Source organism: Dama dama, chromosome 5 (genome assembly GCF_033118175.1).
Source record: "Dama dama isolate Ldn47 chromosome 5, ASM3311817v1, whole genome shotgun sequence".
Lineage (NCBI taxonomy): Eukaryota > Metazoa > Chordata > Mammalia > Artiodactyla > Cervidae > Dama > Dama dama.
Window position 1 is genome coordinate 105,251,178 of NC_083685.1, and position 25,242 is coordinate 105,276,419.

At 40.5% G+C, this 25,242-nt stretch overlaps 2 protein-coding genes across 11 annotated transcripts in view; one reads left to right on the forward strand and one right to left on the reverse strand.

The window, feature by feature from the left end:
- The window catches only part of MBTD1 (mbt domain containing 1), a 67,805-nt gene extending 57,325 nt beyond the window's left edge, over nucleotides 1-10,480 (forward strand). For all 10 annotated transcript variants that reach the window (XM_061143700.1, XM_061143696.1, XM_061143697.1 and 7 more), the window contains one exon: nucleotides 7,270-10,480. In XM_061143700.1, coding sequence (XP_060999683.1) covers nucleotides 7,270-7,388 — 119 coding nt within the window. In that variant the 3' untranslated portion in view covers nucleotides 7,389-10,480. The remainder of the gene's footprint in view (nucleotides 1-7,269) is intronic.
- Nucleotides 10,481-13,837: 3,357 nt separating this feature from the next.
- NME2 (NME/NM23 nucleoside diphosphate kinase 2) lies at nucleotides 13,838-20,289 on the reverse strand. Its single transcript, XM_061143706.1, has 5 exons — nucleotides 20,136-20,289; nucleotides 19,643-19,772; nucleotides 18,634-18,735; nucleotides 14,873-14,985; nucleotides 13,838-14,093 (listed from the first exon to the last, which is right to left on the reverse strand). Exons 2-5 carry the CDS (start codon nucleotides 19,766-19,768, stop codon nucleotides 13,976-13,978), a joined length of 459 nt encoding a protein of 152 aa, XP_060999689.1. The 5' UTR covers nucleotides 19,769-19,772; nucleotides 20,136-20,289; the 3' UTR covers nucleotides 13,838-13,975.
- Between the last annotated feature and the right edge of the window lie 4,953 nt (nucleotides 20,290-25,242).

Below are 25,242 nucleotides of genomic sequence, written 5' to 3' on the forward strand. Positions count from 1 at the left end.
CTGGCTGCTTACCATGGTTGATATTTACCTAAAAGAACTCCAGAGAACATTGCCAGACCAGGCAGATTAAAATGATTTCCAGTTTATCAGGAACTGATTAGCAAGAAGTCATGTGGTAACTTCATGTCAGTGGACTAACCACAGCAGGTGTGATCACTGAGCTTTCTCTCAGACTGAATGAGTACAGGCTGCTTTGGCCTGTCTTTACATTTAATTGGACAAGAATTTGAGATTTCAGAATTTTCTTTACAATGTGTTGAATTTAAGAATGTTTTTTATTACTCAGTGACTTTATGGCATCTTTTAGAAGAAATTTCTGAGCATTGTATACATAGTTCACATACCTCTCTCAGTGTGACTCTTCCTGGGTTTGTTACGGTTTATGGGGTTTAATCATTTTGAATTAATAGGCTAGGGACATGGGAAGAAATATGAAATTAATGAAGTGATAATATCAGTGTCCCAGTTTTTAGTGACATTTAATAATGTGTGTCACTAAATGGGACATTTAGTGACATTATCAGATTTCTAGATTAGCTGAAAAAATGAATTTAAAATTAGAACATATTATTTAATATTTTAATAGCTCTTAATATTGTGACATCATCTCTAATGCCTTTAAATTGTCTTTTGGACATAGAAAAGATAAAACTATGGACTCACAGTCCCTTATTAGAAATCCTAGAGATCAAATGCACTTTGGACTTTAGAATTCTGGTTTTTTTTTTTTTAAAGAAGTACAGTGTGTGTAGCATATATTATGTAACACCCCTTGCAGACTCTGCGGCACTTTGAAGCAGAATATATATAAATAGTAACATTTAATGGGTCAAATAAAGATTATTATAAATAGTATCACCAAGTGAGGTCTGATTTTGTTGCCCAAAAAAAACTTTGAATTTCAGAATTCAGGATAAGGCTTGTAGTCATGTGTGAATGAAAAGCATTCTTCATTTTAGGATACTATCTATTCCTTTTATTTTTTCACATTACTCAGCAAATAGTTTATTAGAAATTTCAAAATAAGAACCTGGAGTCCAGGAACCTTGAGTCATCCATTGCATGAAGATTTTTGTCAGTCAGATAGACCACAAAACCTTTTTTTTTTTTTTTTTTTAAGTTTGTCTGCAGATTATTATATCCTGGCTCTGTTGTTTCATCTTATGACTCTGGTCTTTCTTCAACCTAAAATCATCTAGTGGTATGTTCTTTGGTAAGGCTTATTTTTTACAAAAATAATTGATTGACTTCATTGTTCTAGCCTGATTTTTAATTAGCTGTGTTCATGCTGTAAAGGGATAACTATTAACTAGTGCTTTTGAACAATAAGAGTCTTCTGTCAAGAGGATCATATCGACTGTTGTATAGACACGATCTGTCCAATCTGAAAAGTGTTTTTTTCTCAAAAGTTTAATAATTCTAGAGCAGGAAACCAGCACTCAATTCTGTACCATCTCCAAGGACTGTTGCAAATAGTAGAGAATTGAAGATTCTCCTTGCATTTTTACCTCCCCAAGTGTGTAGTACATTAGACTTTTTCATTAAAATGAATGCTACAGGTGATTTTGATTTGAGAGTTGAATGTGTACTCATAGGAACTTGGTTTCCAGATCATTTTACATATTAATACTGTCTGACTTAGATTTGTCTTTTAGTTCTGATTTTGCAAAGCAAATTTCTGATTGCTCTTTCCTGAGTTATTTGTTAACTCTGGAATAAAACATATATAACTTATAGTCACAAAGATCTGTAAGTATCCTTCAATTTTTAACCAGATAAATGGGGTATGCTTGATTGTTCAGTCTTTGCAAAGCTTAGAGTATTTTTTTGTTGGTGGTGAAAGTACTGTAAAAGTCTTTGAAGGCTATGTGTGCTAATGAAACTATAACCAAAGGCTGTTTCAAAAGAAATTAGATTGCTTAAGATCTTGCAGGCCCCAAATCTTTAAATTTCAGAACTGCTTTTCAGAGTAAGAATTTTTTTCTGAAAGAGTGAATTATAAACCAAAAGTTAGGGAAACATATTTCATACCAGTGAAATTCTGCCACTTGTATAATTCATTAATTAAGCTGTTTGATTTCTCCCTGAAGGACAGTGTTTGGGCTTATATGGGCACAGTGAAATACCTACAAGTAGGGCTTTAAAATTCTCTCTACCCTTGGATTTTCAGTCCCCCTCAAACTAAAATTTTACTTCAAAGTAGTTAGCCAGCTAGCTGTTCTCCACACTCAATGCTCTCTGTCATTCATTTTCCTTTGTTTTGTTTTAAATTGATTACAGAGTCAAGAACCAGGATTACTAGACTCAGAGAGACTAGAAATAATCTCCCTTATCATCCACTCCCCAACACACAGACACATACACACACACATCCTTGTTTCACACATACACACACCCTTGTTTTCAAAAATACAAACCTTGCATAGTTGGTTCTCTTTTCACAGTATCCTCTGCAATACAACCTTTCCTAGTTATGATACACTTTTCTTCCCACGCATGTAAGTAAAAGCTTACTTTAGTTTAACTTGATATTTAGAGAGGAAGATGCCAGTTGGGAAGAAGCCTGTCAGTTTGTCAAGCCTGCCCATGACAGGTGGGGTGCGGAGGAGCTTCTCTGGTGACGAAGAGTTGACTCCTCCTCCATATTGAACCCTTCCAGCACAGACAGCCCCGGAGGCCTTCCCACCTCCCCGCACTAGCCAAGAGTTCAGTCCCAGCCTCAAAACAGGTAATTAGTCACATCAACACTTCAGGTACTGCAGAGGGTCAAAGTCTGGGTTAGGGTGGTGGGAGACAAAGCATGGTCTCGCATGACAGATGCTGACTCATCAAATTTTTCTCTTTCTTTCAACTAAAAAATTCATTTTCACTAGTCCTTGGTAGTTACTTCACTAAAATGAATAATCAGGAAAGGATTTTTATTTTGTTATAAGCCACTTTTGAGCTTCAAATTCAGGTAAAGCTGTAATTTCAGCTTACGGAATTTGTGAGATAACTTGTACTATTTCATGGTTTTGTTAAAATGGTTGAACATTTTGCATTGCAGAATTCTGTGTGACTTGACTTCAGGGAGAAATATGCTATAAGGGACCAATATGATTAATCAGATCCAAAAATGAGGCTTTCTTCATAGCATTCCATTAGCATCTCATTCAGTAAACAGATGTGTTTTGTATTCCTGTGTAATTTTGGTTCTGGTAGTAACATTTACCACAGTCTTAGTTGAATAACATGAATTTGGAAATACCTGTATAATTTTGGTATTGAATTTGAGTGAAATTTATTTCTGTATGAACATGAAATATGTACAGTGATTAATGTTTAATTCAAGTTGAATTGGTTAGGATAAGCTGGTAGAGTAAGGAAGGCTGCCCTTTGTCATTGCTAAGAACAAACATGTTACCGTAGAATGTCAGAGAATCTTCACTTGCATATGATGAATTTTAGACTCAGTACAGATCAAATAGCATCAAGGTTGTATCTAATTTGGCATATATTCTGCCATGTGTCCTACCTATTGCTTGTAAACTAAATTTTTTCATCTAATTTTCATTCCTTAAAAGCCTTGCATTCTTTCAAATCCCTGTTGAAAACCCTGATGAGACTTAGTGTCTAGCTCTGTTTTCTTCTTATTGCTCTGTTTGCACCTGAAGTTGTCATCAGCCTTTTTTTTTCTTTTCTTTTAAGGATGTGTTCTTTAGTTTTTGCCTTCTTAAACAGTATATTAGGTGATCTTTATCCTTCCCAGTCTGTTTCTCTGAAGATCACTCTCATATCTTTATATCTAGAAAAAATTACAGTACCTCTTATTGTGTAAGAAATGGACTAGGACTGCAAATCCAAGTTTATCTTCTCTTTAATACTTTCAAATATCAAAAGAGCATTTCAGCTCCTTGTTTGTCTTTTTAGCTTTTTTTTCCTTTTGTACTTGTTATTATGAAAGTCTTCTATAACTTAATTAACTGTAGATATTGTGAACTCTGGATATATTTGATTTTTACTGCATTTTAGATGTTTTGTTTTGTTTTATGCATTAGACTGATTTTGAAGGTGTGTATCACATTTTGTGAGAGAACTTGACTTTTAGGATTGGTAAAACCGAGGAACTTGGAGTAGACATACAGGATAGAGCCCACAAGGCCTCCTGATGCCTTCCCTTTCCACTAGACTTTATCATGTGTGTCTTCTGAGCTGGGGGCACATTTATGGGACTTGGTGTGATTTTACTCTGGTGACACTGTATAGGGACTGTGTTGCTGGTCTAACTATAGTTTGTTTTGCTTTTGGAAGAGTTTACTATTTATGGACTTCTAACTAGAAAAGTGTGATTTCTGTTTAACTCCTGAAATGTTAGTGATTAGAGTCAGCAAAGTAACTTCTGTTTAAAAACAGAGCCAAGAAAATGCATTTGTGTAGAAAGTGACATCAGCCACAGGGTCTATTTTATTTCATCCATCATTCATTGACAATAAGGCCTGTAAAGAAGAAGTGATGAGTGTGAAGATACCAGACAGGCTTTATTTTAGGTTCCATGAAAACTCTGAAACTTTAGATAAAACATCCTACATCTCAGTGAATGTTTCATGTTTATCTTGAGTTACATTTTTTAGAATATTGTTTCCATATATTAACATGAGTAGAAGCATAATCCATAACTTTTTTGTTAATAATAAATGCAGATAGTTTCAGGATGTGCTTTAGAATACCAATTTAATTTTCTTACATTAAAAAAAAAAAAAAGGAAAAAAAAACACCCATTTGAATGGAACATATTTGGTCTTGAAGCACAGTAATTATTTTCTCATTCATTTAGCCATCTGATCATCATATAACAAGATATTGTTTTAATCAACCTTTTATTGTGGGTACTGCACCTTTAATGAAATTTGTTTTTTTTTTTCCTTTTCCATGTGTTTATTTGCATGTCCAAATGTCTTTAATAATTAATGCATGTTGGTTTGATTTGAAGGATACTGTTATGTGTTTGATATCCTCCATAAAAGCATTTTTTTCATATTAAGTAATTTTTAAAGGATTTTTTAAGAAAGCAAGCAGTCAGTCATGTTTGCTTTACCTTTCAACAGTCTGATTGGTGTGTGTTTTGCTATTATTATAGAAATAGTGTATTCACTTTTCTGTCTCTGGACTTAAATTTTTTAACACCATTACCAAAGCAAAATAAAATGAATTAGCATGTCTCAGAAGATTATGCTTGTTTTTACTCTCTTCCTTATTTTTTAAGGACTATTTATTTATTCTTGGCTGTGCGGTGTCTTCGCTGCTGTGCAGGCTTTTCTCTAGCTGTGGCGGACAGGGACTACTCTCTTGCGGTGCGCAGACTTACTGTGGCGGCTTCTCTTGTTGCGGAGCACAAGCTTCAGTGCTGCACAAGCTTCAGGGAGCACTGACTTCAGGAATTGCAGCACCTGGGCTCAGTAGCTGTGTCTCCTGGGCTCTAGAGCACGTGCTCAGTAGTTACGGCACACAGGCTTAGTTGCCCACAGCATATGGAATTTTCCCAGACCAGGGATCAAACCTATGTCTTCTGCATTGGCAGGTGGATTTTTACCACTGTGCCCCCAGGGAAATGCAGAAGATTAAATTACCAAATAAGATGTCAAAGACCCTTGTTTTTGAAACTAATCTTTTATAACTGAAATCAAGACACAAAGTGTTTTTCTATCATTATTTTGACTTTAAAAGTAGCCCTTTTAGGGAATTCCCTGGTGTACAGTGGATAAGAACTCCCTGCGAAAGTAGGGAATGTGGGTTTGATCCTGATCCTGGAAGATTCCACATGCCACAGAGCAACTAAGCCCATGTACCACAACTACTGAAGCCTGCACACGTAGAGCCCATGCTCTGCAACAGAAGCCACCACAATGAGAAGCCCATGCACTGCAACAAAGACTAGCCCCCGCAAGCCAAAACCGGAGGAAGCCCATGTGCAGCAATGAAGACCCAGTGCAATCCAAAAAAATTAATTTTTTTTAAAGTAAGAAAGTAATTTTTTCTTCACAGAGTTCTAATAGGAAGTAAAGGGTGGGCTTTAGGGCAATCTGAAGTTATTGGCAAATTGTGTTGAGGTAACTTAAGAGATGTTTATAAAAGAAGATAGGAAAATCTGAGAATTAAACTGCCTAAACTTTTGCCTAAGACCAGTGCTGGGACCAGCAAGAAAAAGGTTTTTCTTTCTCTTCTTGCTTGTCCATGCATTAGAGGGAGCCCTCCTGTCACTAAAAATGCTGACTAGCATGACTTCAGTGGCTACCAAGAAACCTAAACCCCACTGAAAATACTGGAAACTGGAAAACATTTGTCTATAAAAATAAAGACCTATTGGAACGTGACCTGTTCATAAATTGAAGACTGCCTATACTGTTGTTTCTTTTCATTAAAAAAAAAAAAAAAAGGTCTTCAGATAAAAATTTGGACAGGCAGTAAGTACTACTGTTAAGTGATCCCATTGGTAATGTTAGCCGTTTTGTTTCTGGTTTGTTTTTTAGCTGCACTGCAAGGCTTGCAGGATCTTAGTTACCCAACCAGGGATTGAACCCATGCCCTCAGTAGTGAAAGCAGAATCCTAACCCCTGGACGCTAGGGAATTCCAAGTGTTAGCTGTTTTATACCAGTGACTTTCACACTGCTGATGTCAGTCAATTTCTGTTTTACCTGAAATGATTACTTAAGTTTTTCTTGATTTTAGTTTTAATACAGATGTCTTTACTATTGGGTTTATTTATTTTTATAAATGATAGAAATTATATGTAGATCATATATTTTATGTTATTTTTAATACTATTTTAAAATTAGATTTTATCTTTTTTTATGAAGAGTCTTTAACAAAGGTACTCCTTGGAGATCACATATTAAAGTCATATTTATTGTATTACTTACTATAGTTCAGAACTATCCAAAAAATACATCATTTATATAGGCATTGACATAAAAGTGAATACTTAATCATGAGAAAAATTCTAATCAAATTAGTGATCACTATCACCTTCCACATTTCATTGACAGTGTTCATTTGTGCAGTGTCCAGTTTGTAGTGTTGTTCTTTTTTGAAGCTTTTCTCAACTACAAATACACTTTGAAAATTAAAAGTAATTAAATGCTCTTCCTTCAGGGGGAGTTAGTTTTAAAATTATTGAAGACATGAAGAAGCCTTTTATTAACTATAAAGCTGGTGGAACATGAAGATTAAAAGCAATCTGAATATTCCAGAAAGACTTAATAACATCTTGTATATTTATCTCTTTGTTACAGTGACTACATTGCAGCTGAAAGAGGAGCTGATAGATGGAGAGGATTATAGTTTCCTCCAAGGAGCATCTGATCAGGAAAGCAATGGCTCTGCCAACTTTTACATCAAACAAGAGCCTTGAGGTTGCTCAGAAACTGAGGGTGGGAGGGAAAGAATTTTACACAGGACTGATTTTATAATCAATCCAACTGTACAGCGGGGCTATTCTACTGGGACATTTTGCTAAACATAGAAAATTTCAGTTCCAGATTTTTCAAGTGGGTAGGGAAACTATTTTAGCCTTGGGGGGAAATTTTTCAATTTATAAAGATGGACAATTTTTGTGTTGTATTTGAAGCTTTTGAAAGAATTTTGTAATATTTTCCAAGTTTGGATTTATGTGCATTGTTAACAAGAATTGAAATTCTAACTTTTTGGTAAGATTAAAGTTTAGGTAGCAGGATTGAAGGAAATGACTTAAGAAAGATACTGTTGTAAATGCAAACGAACTGTCATTACTAATGAACCTTTTTGGTACCTGTTGGGAGATTTTGGGATTTTAAAAGTTAGGCCAGTCACATCTCCAGCTTCCTCTGCTGCAGAATATGCAACTGAATCCCCCCTGTGGAGAGCTCATCACCACATAAATCATGGAAGGGTAATTAATTCTGCTTGTTGGCATTTTATTGCAGCCCATTTTAAATATTTGTACAGAAGTGTTTCATTCTGTGAAAATTTATTTGGAGTTCTGTATGAAACTGGAAGAACTCTGGATACTTTTATATGTTCTCTTTTAATTAAAAATGAGTAAAATTATCCTAACACTAAAGTGTTAAACTGGAATAGTTGACAAGATATACAAGATCTCGGTCTACATGTTGAGGGATTGGGGAAAATGCAATATTGTCCTAAGTTTATTTTATTTTCCTTACTAAAAAATATCCCACAAAAGGAATTCTCATTAGTTCTCTGCCATTTCTTTCCATCTGTGAGAGAATACTCATATAACTACACCCCAAAACTTATGTGTTCTGTACTACCAGGAGAATCAAAATTATTTTAACAGTTGTTTAAAGCCAAGATAAGTCTAGATTTCAAAATCATTCCTGCTCTGCTTTTGACTATCCTGGATTTGTTAGAAAACTAATTTGAAAGAGAATTTAATTTTCTTAAAATTCCATATATATATATATGTATAAATTGTCTTTAACTGTATTCAGATTTAATTTTAACAGTAATAACTGATTTGGACCATTTCAAACATTCCCTATTTTTAAATTCACATGGCTTTGTTTAAAAAAGGATATAAGGGTAAATTGGTGAAAGGTTTGCTCTCTGCATTTTTCTGACTGAGTTGTGACTGAATGAGAGAGCTTTAGCATTTACCAGTGAGGTTCATAAACTAAACTCTCAGGAATTAATTGCATCTGTTGTAGAAGTGCTTCTGGGTATTAGCCTGGCCTCTTCAGAGTGGTAATATTAACCATCTCCTCTGGAATATAGGTAGGGCTAATTAGAAATTAATCAAAATGATTAACCTCTACAGTCCTTCAGCCTATGGAATGCTTTAAAAAATGTTAATGGAAAGCCCCAGGAGACCATATTAGGTAAGATTTTTTTTGTTTGAATTTTAAAATGCATAGAACATTAAAAACCAGCAATTTATTTTCTAAAATACTGCTCTACTTTTGGGAATAATAGCATTGGTAATATGCACAGGTTTACCTCATTCTATGCAAGAGGGGTTAATATCATAAGGTTTTGTAGTTGCTACTGGAAGTAAAATTTGTTACTTTATAGTGTAAGAATGTATGGAATTGCATGTCAACATTTCTTAATACTGTCTCTTTAGGGGCATAAATGCAAGTCATATCAATGCCAGGTTGATTCTTATGTGTCAAATATATGTGAATTCAGCTGTTAAATTACTGGATATTTATCTTAAACATTACTGAGAGGGACCTACTGTAAATGTGACATAAACTTCCCAAATCTTCAACTTTTAAGACTCTTCCCATGAACGTACAGCCTGGAAGACTTCTAAAGCAAAGGTTACAACAGTCTTTATTCTCAGGCTCAGTGAATTTAAACCCAGCACTCCGATTGCATGTTATGGGCACAAGAAGCCAGTTGTAGCGTGTGCTTTAACAGTACCCTGAGCTTAATATCTCTATGGGGAACCGAATAAACCAGGAGGGATTTAATTTGGAGCCTGGTAATTAGTTCTGTGAAATGCTCATTTGTAGCCAGATTTTATAAGCTTCTAATTTTACAGTAAAGCCAGGCTGTTCTCAAATTTGCCACGTGTTAATATTTATGAAGTATTTTCTTGTCTTAATCCCATGACCAACATGGTCATGGTAAGGACTCTGTACCAGATAAACTCAATCTGAAGCCCTCTTCACTGTTCAGGCTCTTAACTCCTACTGCCGAAAGAACAGAAAATGACTTGGTGGCAGAGGAAGTTTGTCTTAGCCACAACTCCAAGTGTACAACTCAGTAGCCCCGTTCTCTTACGGTTCAAATATACTGCTGACCTTGGGTTTGTTGTTGTTTTTTTTTTTCCTGTTAGGATTATTTGGGGATTTTTGGTAGTTTAAACTCTTTAACTTTTTCCTTGCTGTGTATGAGGAAAGCTAAAGCTGTTATCAACTTCTTATTCTATGGATACTAACACGGGTTTTCAGTGTTTGTTTGTTTTTATTATTATTCATTTTGTGTGATGTGAATACCCTCTCCCATCACTATTTGTATTATGGTGCTATATATTTGGTAATGATCCTTTACTATTGGGAAGGGATTTTAAAAATACTGTGATTAAACTGGGTTTCTTCCTTTGATTTTCATATTTTAAATAAAGCCACAGTCATTTATACAAAAGAAAAGCATCTGTCCCTGGGCAAATCTTTTGAGGACAGAGGTCAAAGTAAACTGCATAAGGTTTTTACATCATTTCTGTATGTATTTGATATATAGATCAATATCTGTACAAATTTAATCTTTTATTTTCTTGGTAACTTGTGATAATTGAGAAAGTGTTTGAAACTTTCTCATGAAGTGTATATAATGGCGTGAAAAATTCCTTTGGAAAAATTTATGTTCCTTTCATTTTTACCAAATTGAAAATTTTCAGCATGGATGTGTTAAAAGCATTAAAATTATAACTTTGTGTACAAGATGAAAATAATTCACTAAATTTGCCCTTTTTTACACAAAATAAAACGTTAAAGTTAAGTTGCCCATGAGCAGTTCTTGAATATGCTTGGTATTTGAGGGATTTCCTTTTTCATTCAAAATACTGAATGCCTTTATTTTTTCTTTGTAATTGTTTTTTTGGCCGCACCTGGCGGCAGGAGGGAATCCTAGTTTCTGGACCAGGGATTGAACCTGCGCCCCCTGCAGGTGGAACTGCAGTCTTAGCCACTGGACAGCCAGGGAAGTCCCTTGAGTGCCTTCTGTAAGCAGTCAAAGGCCCCAGGGAAAGTTGGATCAGTTCCTCCCTCACAGAACCTGTACTCTCATAAGGTAAGCCAGCAGCAGTGAGGAAGAGTTCTGAACATGTAACAAAAAAATTCCTAGAACAACCCTGGCACAAAATAAACCTGTACGTAGCTGCTGCTGCTAATTACAAGTAGCTCAGCCAGGGTGCATGGGGATCAGGGATGGGTACCTCCACATTAAAATGCAGATCCCAGGTCTACCACAGGATCTACTAATTGTAGTGAAATTGCTACTAAATGTAGTGAAAGCATGCAGCATATATAAACATGAGATTCATTTGAAACTAAAAAATGACTTAGAAAATGTTACATTTCTTGTCAGTTCTTAATTTGAAATTAGAATCCTGACATTTTTTACACTGCACTATTGATGTATTTTAAAGAATACAAAGAATAGCAAGGAGAGATAAAAAAAAGCCTTCCTCAGTGATCAGTGCAAAGAAATAGAGGAAAACAATAGAATGGGAAAGAATAGAGATCTCTTCAAGAAAATTAGAGATGCCAAGGGAACATTTCATACAAAGGTGGGCACAATAAAGGACAGAAATGTTATGGACCAAACAGAAGCAGAAGATATTAAGAGGGAGCAAGAATACACAGAAGAAGTACATAAAAAAGATCTTCATGACCCAGATAATCACGATGGTATGATCACTCACCTAGAGCCAGACATTTCTGGAATGCAAAGTCAAGTGGGCCTTAGGAAGCATCACTATGAACAAAGCTAGTGGAGGTGATGGAATTCCAGTTGAGCTATTTCAAATCCTAAAAGATGATGCTGTGAAAGTGCTGCACTCAATATGCCAGCAAATTTGGGAAACTCAGCAGTGGCCACAGGACTGGAAAAGGTCAGTTTTCATTCCAGTCCCAAAGAAAGGCAATGCCAAAGAATGCTCAAACTACTGCACAATTGCACTCATCTCACACGCTAGTAAAGTAATTAATGCTCAAAATTCTCCAAGCCAGGCTTTCAACAGTACGTGAACCATGAACTTCCAGATATTCAAGCTGGTTTTAGAAAAGGCAGAGGAACCAGAAATCAAATTGCCAATATCTGGTGGATTATCAAAAAAGCCAGAGTTCCAGAAAAACATCTATTTCTGCTTTATTGACTACACCAAAGTCTTAACTGGAAGATTTTGAAGAGATGGGAATACCAGACCACCTGACCTGCCTCTTGAGAAATCTGTATGCAGGTCAGGAAGCAACAATTAGAACTGGACATGGAACAGGCTGGTTCAATAGGGAAAGGAGTACGTCAAGGCTGTATATTGTCACCCTGCTTATTTAACTTATATGCAGAGTACATTATGAGAAATGCTGGGCTGGATGAAGCACAAGCTGGAATAAAGATTGTCGGGAGAAATATCAATAACTTCAGATATGCAGAGGACACCACCCTTATGGCAGAAAGTGAAGAACTAAAGAGCCTCTTGATGAAAGAAGAGAGTGAAAAAGTTGGCTTAAAGCTCCACATTCAGAAAACTAAGATCATGGCATCCGGTCCCATCATTTCATGGCAAATAGATGGAGAAACAGTGGAAACAGTGAGACTTTTAATTTTTTGAGCTCCAAAATCACTGCAGATGGTGATTGCAGCCATGAAATTAAAAGACGCTTACTCCTTGGAAGAAAAGTTATGACCAACCTAGATAGCATATTAAAAAGCAGAGACATTACTTTGCCAACAAGGGTCTGTCTGGTCAAGGCTATGGCTTTTCCAGTAGTCATGTATAGATGTGAGAGTTGGACTATAAAGAAAGTTGAGTGCTGAAGAATTGATGCTTTTGAATTGTGGTGTTGGAGAAGACTTCTTGAGAGTCCCCTGGACTGCAAGGAGATCCAACCAGTCCATCCTAAAGGAAATCAGTCTTGAATATTCATTGGAAGGACTGATGTTGAAGCTGAAACTCCAATACTTTGGCCACCTGATGCAAAGAGCTGACTCATTTGAAAAGACCCAGATGTTGGGAAAGATTGAAAGCAGGAGGAGAAGGGGACAACAGAGGATTTTTAGATGGTTGGATGGCATCACTGACTCAATGGACATGAGTTTAAATAAACTCCAGGAGTTGGTAAGGGTCAGGGAGGCCTGGCATGCTGTGGTCCATAGGGTCGCAAAGAGTCAGACAACTGAGCAATTGAACTGAACTGATTGATGTATTTGTCATTGTCTTATACTATAGCGGTGTGTGCAAAAAACACAAAAAATTGAGAGAATTCCTTGGTGGCATAGTGGTTAACATTCTGGGCTTTCATTGTAGTGGCCTGGGTTCAGTACCTGATTGGGGAACCGAGAAGCCCATGGCAAAAGAAACAAACCACAAAATGTTAAGTCTTTTATGTGGAAGTGACATATAAAAAGCTGTCACTGGTTTCCAAAAACAGCTATTCATAAACCCACATATTTCTATAATCTAATTTTTAAGGCAAAATCCAGATGATAATGATAGGTACTGTTTGGTATCATTTTACAACTGTGCCAGTCCAGTAAAATTAACCTTAAAAACAGACAATATGGATTTTGTAACCACTTAACTAATTTAGCCCAGGGAATAATCTTAAATATCCCATTCTAGGGTAGAGAGTAAGAAGGGAGGTAGGATTGCAGGGAATATTTCTGTACCAGCCATGGGCCAGGCACTAGGTCAAACAGCTTTACATACATTGTTTCATTTAACCCTGCATTGCCATGGTATCCTCATCTTACTGATATCCTTAGGTTTCCATTTTCCACTTCTTCAACTTGCCCAATTTGCAGTCAACAAGAGTGTAAATCTGGACAACTTGACTAGTCTGTTTATCCTACAAAGTTGCAACAGAATTTTTGTACAGAAATGTGCAGTTCTACATCCACTAGATGGTTGAGATCTTACAGTGTTCATTATTTCCTCAGATACGCAACCAGTGCCGCACTTGTCCTCTTCAGCCTCACTGCTTTCCTTTTAGCCTGGAAGTATACTAGATGCTGAGAAGGATCAGATGAGTTTTCCATAACAAGCAGAATTCATTCAGTGGATAACACTACAGTAGCCAGGGGACCAGGTCACTTCTTCCAGCTTAATAACGAGTAATCACGGGAAGCTGTATGTAGTTTTTAAAGGCTTTATTGGTAAATATGCTTTAGGAAAGAAACATCCATCCTGCTGCTTCCATATCAGTGGAATGAAGAGCTGTGCCCAGGAACACAGGAAGTGGTGCCTGAAGGGACTGATGCTCTGACCATCTCTCATTCATATATCCAGTCAACAGCACAAGACTTGTATTCAATCAGTTCTTCAGGCTTAAACCACAAGCTGATTTCTTTCTCAGCACTTTTTACTGAATCACTGCCATGAATGATGTTCCTAAGAAGAATAATTACTAGTTACCACATTTTAAAGTACAAGAAAGTCTGTTTAATGGATGAAACAAAGGAGAGCCACTAAAGACTTTTTCAGCCAGTTGCCCCTTGAAGCAGCTGATGACCCCAAATTATTTCCTCTTAAAAGCAACTGTAAAACTATAAAGATACTGAACTCAAAGGCATTCCTTGGTTCAACTTTACTATGTTTCTAAGTTTTTGAAACAGTGCTTATACCCAGAATTGCCATGCCACAAAACATTCCTTCTCAAATTTTGAAAAATATAGGACTATCTAGGCCAAACCCCAAAGGAGATGTAACACTATTAACAGCCATTTCTGCTGTATTTGTTACAACATTAATTTGCAAAGCCCAACCAAAATATTCACACTTACTGAGACTCTCTATTTCATTTGAATCCTCCTAACTTTGTAAAATTTTTGTAACATTTTGTGTAGGTGAGGGAAGCAAAAAGGCTCAAAGTGACACACCCTTGGACACAGCACCCCAAGGCAGAGCCAACACTAAAAACATTTCTTGCCCCACTCTTGTCACTTTCTGTTGTCACAAAGGACCTAACGGCAACTCCCTTGTGCAGTGTCTTGGGTTAAATTTTAAGTAGCCTAGAGAAGTAGCTATTTAAGAAAGCATTCCTCCAGTGATAATTACCACCTAATTTAAATGTTCAAGTTTTTCTAAAATTGTAATATGCCGAAAATACATGTTTTAAACCCAAAGTAAGTGGCTTTAACGAAAAGTGATTAATGCCCCTTAGAACTTACCTGCCAACTTGAATGCAGAAGTCACCACGAATGGTGCCTGGCTTAGAATCTGCTGGGTTGGTCTCCCCAAGCATCACTCGTCCTGTCTTCACTACATTCAGGCCCTCCCAGACCTTGACAGTAGGAAAAAAAGAAGTACATCAGTTCTGCCATCAGGACCACTGAAAACATTTACCTCTACCTAATAGCACACACTGATCATCTCAAACACCCTTTTCCAACAATGCAAGATATAATTCTATCTGTGGACATCACCAGATGGTCAATACCACAATCAGATTCTTTGCAGCCGAAGATGGAGCAGCTCTATATAGTTAGCAAAAACAAGACCTGGAGCTGACTGTGGCTCAGACCATCAGCTCCTTATGGCAAAATTCAAGCTTAAATTGAAGGAAAGTAGGGAAAACCACTAGGCCATTCAGATACTACCTAAATCAAAGCCTTACGATTATTTAGTGGAGATGACAAATAGAATCAAGAGGTTAGATCTGGTAGGGAGAGTGCCTGAAGAACTATGATCAGAGGTTCGTAACACTGTACAGGAGGCAGTGACCAAAACCATCCCAATGAAAAAGAAATGCAAGAAGGCAAAGAACCAGCCTGAGGAAGTCTTACAAATAGCTGAGAAAAGAGAAGTGAAAGGAAAGATACACCCAACTGAAAGTAAGAGTTCTAGAGAATAGCAAGGAGAGATAAGAAGACCTTCTTAGGGAAAAAATATAATGGGAAAGACAAGAGATTTCTTCAAGGAAATTGGAGATACCAATTTTTCATGCAAGGACAAGCATGATAAAGGACAGAAACGGTAAGGACCTAATGGAAGACGAAATTAAGAAGTGGCAAGAACACACAGAAGAACTACACAAAAAAGGTCTTAATGACCCAGATATCCACCATGGTGTCGTCACTCACCTACAGCCAGACATCCTGAAGTGTGAAGTCTTAGTGGGCCTTAATGCTAGTGCTACGTCACTTCAGTTGTGTCCGATTCTTTGCGACCCCTTGGACTGCAGCCCGCAGGCTCCTCTATCCATGGGATTCTCCAGGCAAGAATACTGGAGTGGGTTGCCATTTCCTTCTCCAGGGGATCTTCCCAAACCAGGGATCGAACCTGTGTCTCTTTTGTCTCCCGCATTGGCAGGCAGGTTCTTTACCACTAGCGCCACCTGGGAAGCCCTTAGTGGGCCTTAGGGAGCATTATTATGAGCAAAGCTAGTGGAGGTGATGGAATTCCAGCTGAGCTATTTAAAATCCTAAAAGATGGGGCTTCCCTGATGGCTAGTGGTAAAGAATCCACCTGCCAATGCAGAAGACACAGGTTCAATCCCTGATCTGGGAAGATTCCACATGCCACAGGCAGCTAAGCCTGTACGCCAAAACCACTGAGCCTGTGCTCTAGAGTGTAGGAGCAGCAACTACTGAGCTCATGGGACACAACTGCTGCAGCCCAAGCGCTGTAGAGCCCATGGTCTGCAACAAGAGATACCACCTCAGTGAGAAGCCTGAGCACCACAACTAGAGTAGCCCCTGCTTGCAACTATAGAAAAGCTCTCGCAGCAACAGAGACCTAGCACAACCAAAAATAAACTATTATTAAAAGGAAAAAAATCCTAAAAGATGATGCTGTTAAAAGTGCTACACTCTATATGCCAGCAAATTTGGAAAACTCAGCAATGGCCACAGGATTGGAAAAGGTCAGTTTTCATTCCTATCCCAAAGAAGGACAATGCCAAAGAATGTTCAAACCTACTATACAGTTAAGCTCACTTCACATGCTAGCAAGGTAATGCTCAAAAATCCTTCAAGTTATGCTTCAACTGTATGTGAACTGAGAACTTCCAATTGTACAAGCTGGATTTAGAAAAGGCAGAGGAACCAGAGATCAAATTGCCAACATTTGCTGGATCATAGAGAAAGCAAGGGAATTCCAGAAAACATCTACTTCTGCTTCATTGACTAAAGCCTTTGACTGTGTGGATCACAACAAAGTGTAGAAAATTGTTAAAGAGACGGGAATACCAGACCACTTTACCTGCCTCCTGAGAAACCTGTATTCGAGTCAAGAAGCAATAGTTAGAACCAGACATGGAACAACTGACTGGTTCCAAATTGGGGAAGGCATACCACAAAGAGGCCATATATTATCACCCTGCTTATTTAACTTATATGTACAGTCTATCATGTGAAATGCCAGGCTGGATGAATAACAAGCTAGAATCAAGATTGCCAGAAGGGCAAAAAAAGAAAAAGATTGACAGGAGATCAACCTCAGATATGCAGATGATACCACTCTGATGGCAGAAAGTGAAGAGGAAACAGTCTCTTGATGAGGATGAAAGAGAGTAGATTGAAACTCAACATTAAAAAAACTTAACATCATGGCATCCAGTCCCATCACTTCATGGCAAATAGAAGGGGAAAAAGTGGAAGCAGTGACAGATTTTATTTTCTTGAGCTCCAAAATCACTGCGAATGGTGACTGCAGCCATGAAATTAAAAGACACTTGCTCCTTGGAAGGAAAGTTATGACAAACCTAGTTCAGTTCAGTCACTCAGTGTCGTGTGTGACTCTTTAGACAGCCTATTAAAAAGCATAGACATCACTTTGCCAATGAAGGTCCATCTAGTCAAAGCTATGGTTTTTCCAGTAGTCATGTACAAATTCAGTGTTGGACCATGAAGAAGACTGAGTGCTAAAGAATTGATGCTTCAAATTGTGATGTCAGAGAAGGCTCTTGAGAGTCCTTGGACAGCAAGGAAATCAAACCAGTCAATCCTAAAAGAAATCAACCCTGAATATTCATTGGAAGGACATGCTAAAGCTCCAATACTTCTGCTACCTGGTTCGAAGAGCCAATTCATTGAAAAAGACCCTGATTCTGGGAAAGACTGAGAGCAGGAGAAGGGGGTGACAGAGGATGAGATAGTTGGATGGCATCCCCAACTCAATGGACATTTTGCACAAACTCCATGAGACAGTGAAGGACAGGGAAGCCTGGTGTGCTACGTTCCATGGGGTTGCAGAGAGTTGAATGCAACTTCAATGGAACAACAGCACACATCAATCAGACCAATCAGTGACCTGATTATCAACCAACCCCAGAAGTAATAGGGGCTGATATAAAATACTCCATACTCCATCCCAAGTGTATTGCTAGGATACAGAGAAAAGGTCTGCCCAACTTGACTTCCTAGTCTGAAAGAGATTAACAAGACTGAAAAATTCTTGTGCGGTCACAAACTCTAAAAAAGTAATGATGAAAGGGTAAAGAAAAGTGACCAGACTAGAACGGGATCAATGGGAAGGGCATCATAGAAGATTGGTAGAGCAAGATGTGGCAAAAACTGACATGAAAGGGGAAAGTGTATCCCAGGGAAAAACAAAGAAGAAAAGGTTACTGTCAGGGAACAGGAAGTAGGTCTTCTTTCTCAACAATTTTATTGACCCTGTATTATACCCCCTGCTTCTATTCACTTCACTTCCAATTGGAAGTTAATGCCACAGGAAGAAACAGACCACTTCATTTCTAGCACAGGATTAAAAGAACTTTTTGTTATGTCTGATTCTCGCTTCCTTTTTCCTCCCAAGCTCCCAGTTGCTTTGTAAACTAACCACAAGCAGGCTGCATTTGTAAAACAAAGAATTTGGGGTATCTGGAGATGATGTCTAAAAAGGGACATGAAGACATTGAGCAAACCCAGTTACCTATCAGCTGTTATTCTTCCACTTGGTTCCACCTCCTCCACCACAAGAAACTTACCATGGCCACAACTGGCCCTGAGTTCATGTACTTCACCAGCCCTGGAAAGAATGGGCGGTCTTTCAGGTCAATGTAGTGCTGCTTCAGGAGTTCCTCAGAGGCCTTGGCATTGAAGAGAAGGTACCAATTAGGAATTAAACTACTCAGATCTCCTCCCTACCCCAGTAACTTAGTAGGTTCTCTAAAAGCCTGGTTATGTATTTAAGTTCACATTCATTAAGATGTGTTTTTTTAAAAATCTCATCCAAACCATGAAACTGATGGGTTTATTAGCAGAAAGATTCTTCTGATCGTGAACACACACTAACATGTCAATGACCTTGTAATACAGATGTTATAATCCTTAAAAGAAGGTGGTTATGGAGTTAAGTGTTGGCTGCAATCAAAGGAACTATTCCAAAGAGAGGTCATATCAAATCCTCTGGCCCTTTCATAATGCCCTTTTAAACATTTCTGATGTTAACTGAAATATCTCTTCACTGAGGAGCTTGGTTTAAAATTCAGTTCTTAGATATGTATCCCCTGAGGTCCAGATTTGTGCCCCAAATTTAATGTGGAAAATAAAAAGTTGTCCTATGCCAAAGGGAGCCTGCAGGGAAAGGGCAGAGGAACGGAAGCCCCATCTAAAACCTCAGTCATCCAGGAGTTGCAAAACTGAAGCACAAAAGGATTGCAGTCTCCATCCTGTGCCTGGGTGGACCCGCGTGGGCCCAGGACACAGGCCTTCTCCACTCCCTGCTGCCCTCCTGCGGCCCACAGCCCCATCGCAACCTGAGTCACTTTACCTCCGTTTAACCTTCCAAGGGTACCCGCCCACACCCCGCCCCCGGGGCCTGGGGAAGGGTCGGCGGGCCCCAGGCGCCCTGGGGAGGGAGGGGAAAGGAAGTTCTCGCGGGCCCTAGATCAGCCAGATTTTCCCACTCGGAAAAGGACGCGGATCGGCGCTGCGGGGAAGGAAAACCACCCGTGACCACGCCGCAGCCGGGGGAAAGGGAGCGGGGCGCATCACCTGAAGGAACTTCATGGCCACAAGGCGGAATCCCTTCTGCTCGAAGCGCTTGATGATCTCGCCCACCAGGCCGCGCTGCACGCCGTCGGGCTTGATAGCAATAAAGGTGCGCTCCGCGTGGGCCATGGTCCTGTGGGCGGCAGGTGTAATCAAGGCCCGGTGTCCGCGGCCACACAGGCCTCGAGGGGGTCAGACGCCGGCCGGGAGGCCACGTGGCGCCCGCGCCTGCCCGCCCCAGCCCGCAGCCGCCCGCCGCCTCCCGCCGCTACGTGACCTTTTGGAAACCAAGCCCTACCCGCACCCAGCCAGCGCCCCTCGGCCGTCCAGAGCTGCCGCGGAGGACACGCGGCCAAATCTTGGGATAAAGCCAGGCCTGCGGGACCCAGGGGACGCTTGCGGGACCCAGGGGACGCCTGCGGCCCGGGACCCGCTTGACGCGGCACGAGCGGGGAGGGGCCCCAGAGCGAGAAAGGGAGCGGAGCCGCAACCTTACCGGTAAGGGGATGAGCGCGGGTGCGGGTAGCGATGAGGGCCAGAGCCTAGACCTGAGCCGAGAGCTGAGCAACTGACTTGGCTGGGAGCCCGCGGAGGAGGGGCCGGCGGTAGCCACACCCCGGACGACCCGCCGCCCAACCCGCGAGGCCGGACGCGTTCGGAAGACTCTGACCAGCCCCGAGCTTAAGGAAGAAGCTGGCTAGGGCTTCAGGGGCAGGAAGTGATTTTTTCCCCTACCTGGATGATCCCCTAGTAGAACTGCACGCGTCCAGTCCAACTCCTGTCTTCAGTATCTCCTAGCACTCAAACATCTCCAGGTCTTGCTGCTGCTGCAAAGTCGCTTCAGTCGTGTCCGACTCTGTGCGAGTCAGTACCATATTTTCTGCCCATCCACCGAGTACCCAGAGCTGCTTTCTCTCCTCCCCGTCTGGCACAAGCCCTTATCCTACGTGTGAAGTCGTTTCCCCTTCCCTCCTTTCAAGCAAGTTGAGCCCTGCTTCAAGCCCTCCACTCCCCTCATCTTAACTAGCAGCCTCCCAACGCGCCTCAACCTCACTGCTCCCCGCAAGGAGCCTCCGTCAGCATCCTTTTCAAACACCATCTGACCCTCCGCCTTGCTTTGATTACTGCCTCTGCCTGGAGGATGGCATCCAAGGCTAATTTAACAAAATGCCCTATACCCTGCTCCTTCCTGCCTGTCTCTCCACCAGCCTTCCCAGCCCAGTTTAGCTGCCCTTTCCTGTTATGGAGTCCAAGCTTGCTCTGCTCGCCACACAAAAGGCCAAGAGAGGAGGTGCTGAGGCAGGAAAACAGCTTTATTCAGAAAGCAGCTGACAGAGACGTTGGCAGGTTAGCGCTTCAAAATAACCATCTTATGGATGCCAGGTTCTTTCACAGATCAGAGAGAAAGAAGCAGTGAGGAACTAAAATCAAAAAACAGACTAGAGAGGGAGAGGCGTTGGGGAAGTAAAGTGAAAGGGTCTTCAGTCTTGCAAAATATCTCCAAGGGAATGGTCAGCCTTTGGATGGGGTGTGTTAATCTCTATTCACAGGTGGGCAGGAACAAACTGTCTGTCCAAGAGCTGAACAAAGGCACTTTCCTGTCAAGCAGAGGGGCAGGGTCCTCCAGGGAGGCCATTAAGTATGATTACAATAATAAGGCAATGAAAAGTCAAAGAAACAATTTCGAACATGGAGTCCGAATTGGCTTCCTCCCTGCAACGTTCCCACCGTGAGATGACCGTCTCTTCTGCCCTGGCACTATTATGTGGCCAGGTTATACAGTTCAGTCTGAGACACACCCTTGATAAGATTCTAGATCCTCTCACAGAAATCAGGCCTGTCATACATTTGCAGACAATCTCTAGCTCCTCTCTGTCTGGCAAACTACTAGCTTTGGTGGTGACCAGCTTCCCCCACCTCCACCTCTCCAGCAGTGCTTACAGCCTGAGATGGGCAAACATACTCTCTGCTCAGGGCAGTGAGCTAACCACAGGAATTGCGTGTCATCACCCTGGTAGTCCTGGCACTGCACTGATAACCTGTGTTAGATGACTTGACACTCCAGGCCTCTATTACACTTTGCTGACTTTCCAAACCTCTAGCTGCAGAGCATTAAACCACAGTACACTGGCAGTCTTCATTCTGGAGCAGGAACACCTAGTGTTCCCTTGGGCCCCAATCTGTAGCACACTTTTATTTGGGTTTTCTTTCCAGAGTTATCAAATGTCAATTGTGGGAAAGAGTGGGAATTTCATGAATATTTCTCTGCAAAGCTGTTTGCCTCTTGGTCTGGTCACTAATAGCACCTTGTGGTTATAGTCAATAGCAGCCCTCTGCCTTTCACCTTTCCTTTTCTTGCTGGGAAGACTGGAGAAGGTATAAACAAAAAGAGAAGGGGGCAGGGCACAATCCTTAAAAGATAACACAGCCTTGAAAAAAACTGGATACAACAAAAACTAGTTAGAACTGACTAGGCCCAAAATGGTGGAAGATTCAACTTCAGTAGACCTTGAGCCTCATTATACTCATCGTAATGCACTAGCATGCTAAATGACACAAACACAGGCATCATGACAGTTCCAAGGCCAAGACTGAAAGGCCAAAAAGTGGGCAGTGGCCCAAATCATGGAAATCCCCACTCCTTCTCCAAGGTGATTAGAATATTCCTTCTACTCTTTAGCCTATGGAAATACCCGGCCCATAAAAACTAACCACCCCACATCTCAGGGCTGCTTTGCCTCTTGAGACAGACTACTTATGGAATTGTAACCAACTAGTCCAAGCAGTCCATCCTAAAGATCAGTCCTGGGTGTTCATTGGAAGGACTGATGCTGAAGCTGAAACTCCAATACTTTGGCCACCTCATGCAAAGAGTTGACTCGTTGGAAAAGACCCTGATGCTGGGAGGGATTGGGGGCTGGAGGAGAAGGGGACAACAGAGGATCAGATGGCTGGATGGCATCACCAACTCGATGGACATGAGTTTGAGTAAACTCTGGGAGTTGGTGATGGACAGGGAGGCCTGGCGTGCTGCAATTCATGGGGTCGCAAAGAGTCAAACATGACTGAGCGACTGAACTGAACTGAGGCCCCCATGGGGCTTTCTGACACAGACCCTTCCCCCAGTATCCTCTGCTTTAGCTCCTCTCTGAAGTACTGAGATAATAGTACCTGATGCACATTTCCTGAGTAGTTCTACACATGTGAAAGCCCCCACTAAATGGAAGATATTTAACCATTTGATGACCAAGGACACCTAGCCCCCAGGTCTCCTAGAGCCTAAGGATTATGTTAACTCCAGCGACATCACCCTATTACCTCACAATCAACCAATTAGAGAATTGTACACAAGCTGATCACACACCCTACAACCCCACTCCTTTACCTGACCTTTTAATAATGCTTTGCTGAAACCTTTTGCGAAATGGGGCCAGGAGTGGAGAAGGGGAAGGGGTTCAGGGGCATGAGCCACCCATCTCCTTGCATGGCTCTGCAGTAAGTCTTTCTCTGCTCCAAACTCCAATGTTTAGGTATTGTTTGGCCTAATTGTGCATCAGGCACATGAACACAAGTTCAGTAACAGAATGTGTATCTCCCAGTAAAACTGCTTTCACTTTACTATGGCTTGCTCTTAAATTCTTTCCTGAATTTAAGGACCTTCACTTGGTGGCCCATCCCAAGACCTAGGACAAGACCATCCTCTTGTGCCCCATTTTCCTGCAACATATTTATGAAAGAAGAGGAAGAAAGTGGTCTTGTAGCCACGCGTTCCGGGAAACAAACTCACCCAGAATGACAATGCAGATAGTGGAGTTTATTACACTGGTGGGCCTAAGGCAGAGTCTCTTCTTAGCCAAGGACCCTGACCAGTTTTTGTGAAAACCTTATATACCCTAAGTATATGTGCCCAAACCCACCTCCCCAAATTTCCTGAAACTAGTCTGAACAAAGGAAAAGAAAGATACAATCAAAGTTAACCCGTGATTCATATGCCTTAAGCCTAGGTAGTTAACAGTGGACAATTATCAATAGGCCTGTGGTCATACCCCAATAAGCATAATAGAATTTATGATTCTATTTGGTTACACAGATAATTAGGGTATTTTAGGTGAGGGAGAGTCTAGGTAGGAGCCCTGGGGCTCTTCTATCCAGGGGTTCTGGTTTTCCAGTTGGAATGTCATTTCCATAGATACCGGGCATAAAGCTCCAAGTCCACAGTCCGGCCCAAGATAGAGTCCTGCTTTCAAGATGGAGCCTGTCCTGTTTCCTCCATTCTCTACCTCCCCACTTTTCCTTTGATACAAAAAAAAACTCAGTTATCAGGGAAGAGCCCTCTTGCCTACCCACTGGTACCCTTCACAAGCATCCCATATTAATAAATCTACTGCTTACCTTTGTGTCTTGCTGAATTCCTTCTGAGCTGAGATATAAAGAACCTGACCTTCATTAAGTCCTGAGATGAGGCATGCAATTTCACAACCCTCCTGTCTTACTACACACATATTCATTCCCCCAAAGTCCTGGTACTCTATCTTGCCCTGTCACCCCATCATTCTTTGTATGAAATAGAAATACATCTAGTCCTCAGTTGCTCCAAAAGGTGGCCCCCAATGGAATAAATCCTTTCACAATGTATACTGTTTGTATACTTGTATCAAATCATGTTGTACACTTTAAATATCTTACAATTTTGTCAATTATACCTCAGTAAAACTGATGGGGCGGGGGGGGGGGGGGGGGGGGAGGTGTTGGAATCCAAGCAGGTATAGAGGTGAGGCTCTAATGGTACATAGTGGTAAGGCTCTAATCCTTGAGGTGGTCCAGGGATTCAGTTCCCTCCATCTAACCAAAGATAGATGTTACCACCCCTATATCCAGCTTCCAGCAAATTGGGAGGTAGGATTACCTCTTCTTTTTCAAGGTACAACCTTAAATTTACCATCTTCACTTTTTCACATCTCTTTGGCCAGAACTTGGTCCTGTGGCTCTATCTACCTGCAAGCTAATAAAATCAAGCTAATTAATATAACCATAGCTTCCCATAGTTACCATTTTCTTCCTCCCTCCCGCCCTCCCTCCCTCTCTCTTTCCTGTGGTGAGAACACAGATCTACCCAATCTAGCAAATTTGAAGTATATAGTACAGTACTGTTAACTGCAATCACAGTGATCAACATTAGATTTCCACTTTGAACTTATAAATAAATAAATACATTTCCATCTTGTCTCTGTTAAAGCAACCAAATCAATATCCTAACAAATCAAAACCCTTTACAAGATAACTCCTGCATCTTTTAAGGTCATCTCAGAAATCCAGGCCCACTATCCACATAGCTTTTCTGTTTTGGAGTAGTTACAACTTCTCATATTCACTCAAACACTGAATCTCTGAGAGCTTCTCAAGAGCAAGAAAAATAATATCTTTTATTTCCAGTGAATCCTCAATGTATATAGTACAGTTTGGGCAACCTAGCAGATCCCTGGCAGATAGCTGTTGACTGGCTCAATGCCAAGAATGGACGGAATGCAGGGGAAAAGAGGGACAGGCAAAAAACGTGCATGTATGTATGATCTCTCAGGTTAATATAAATAATTTATATTGTA

What these genes read in the sequence shown, in the direction of transcription:
- NME2 (XM_061143706.1), bottom strand. Translation starts at nt 19,768, where the DNA reads ATGGCCCACGCGGAGCGCACCTTTATTGCTATCAAGCCCGACGGCGTG. An exon ending in CAGGGCCAGTTGTGGCCATG is followed by an intron (nt 14,986 to 18,633) that starts GTAAGTTTCTTG and finishes CCTACTGTCAAG; the next exon opens with GTCTGGGAGGGCCTGAATGT. An exon ending in TTCTGCATTCAAGTTGGCAG is followed by an intron (nt 14,094 to 14,872) that starts GTAAGTTCTAAG and finishes TATTCTTCTTAG; the next exon opens with GAACATCATTCATGGCAGTG.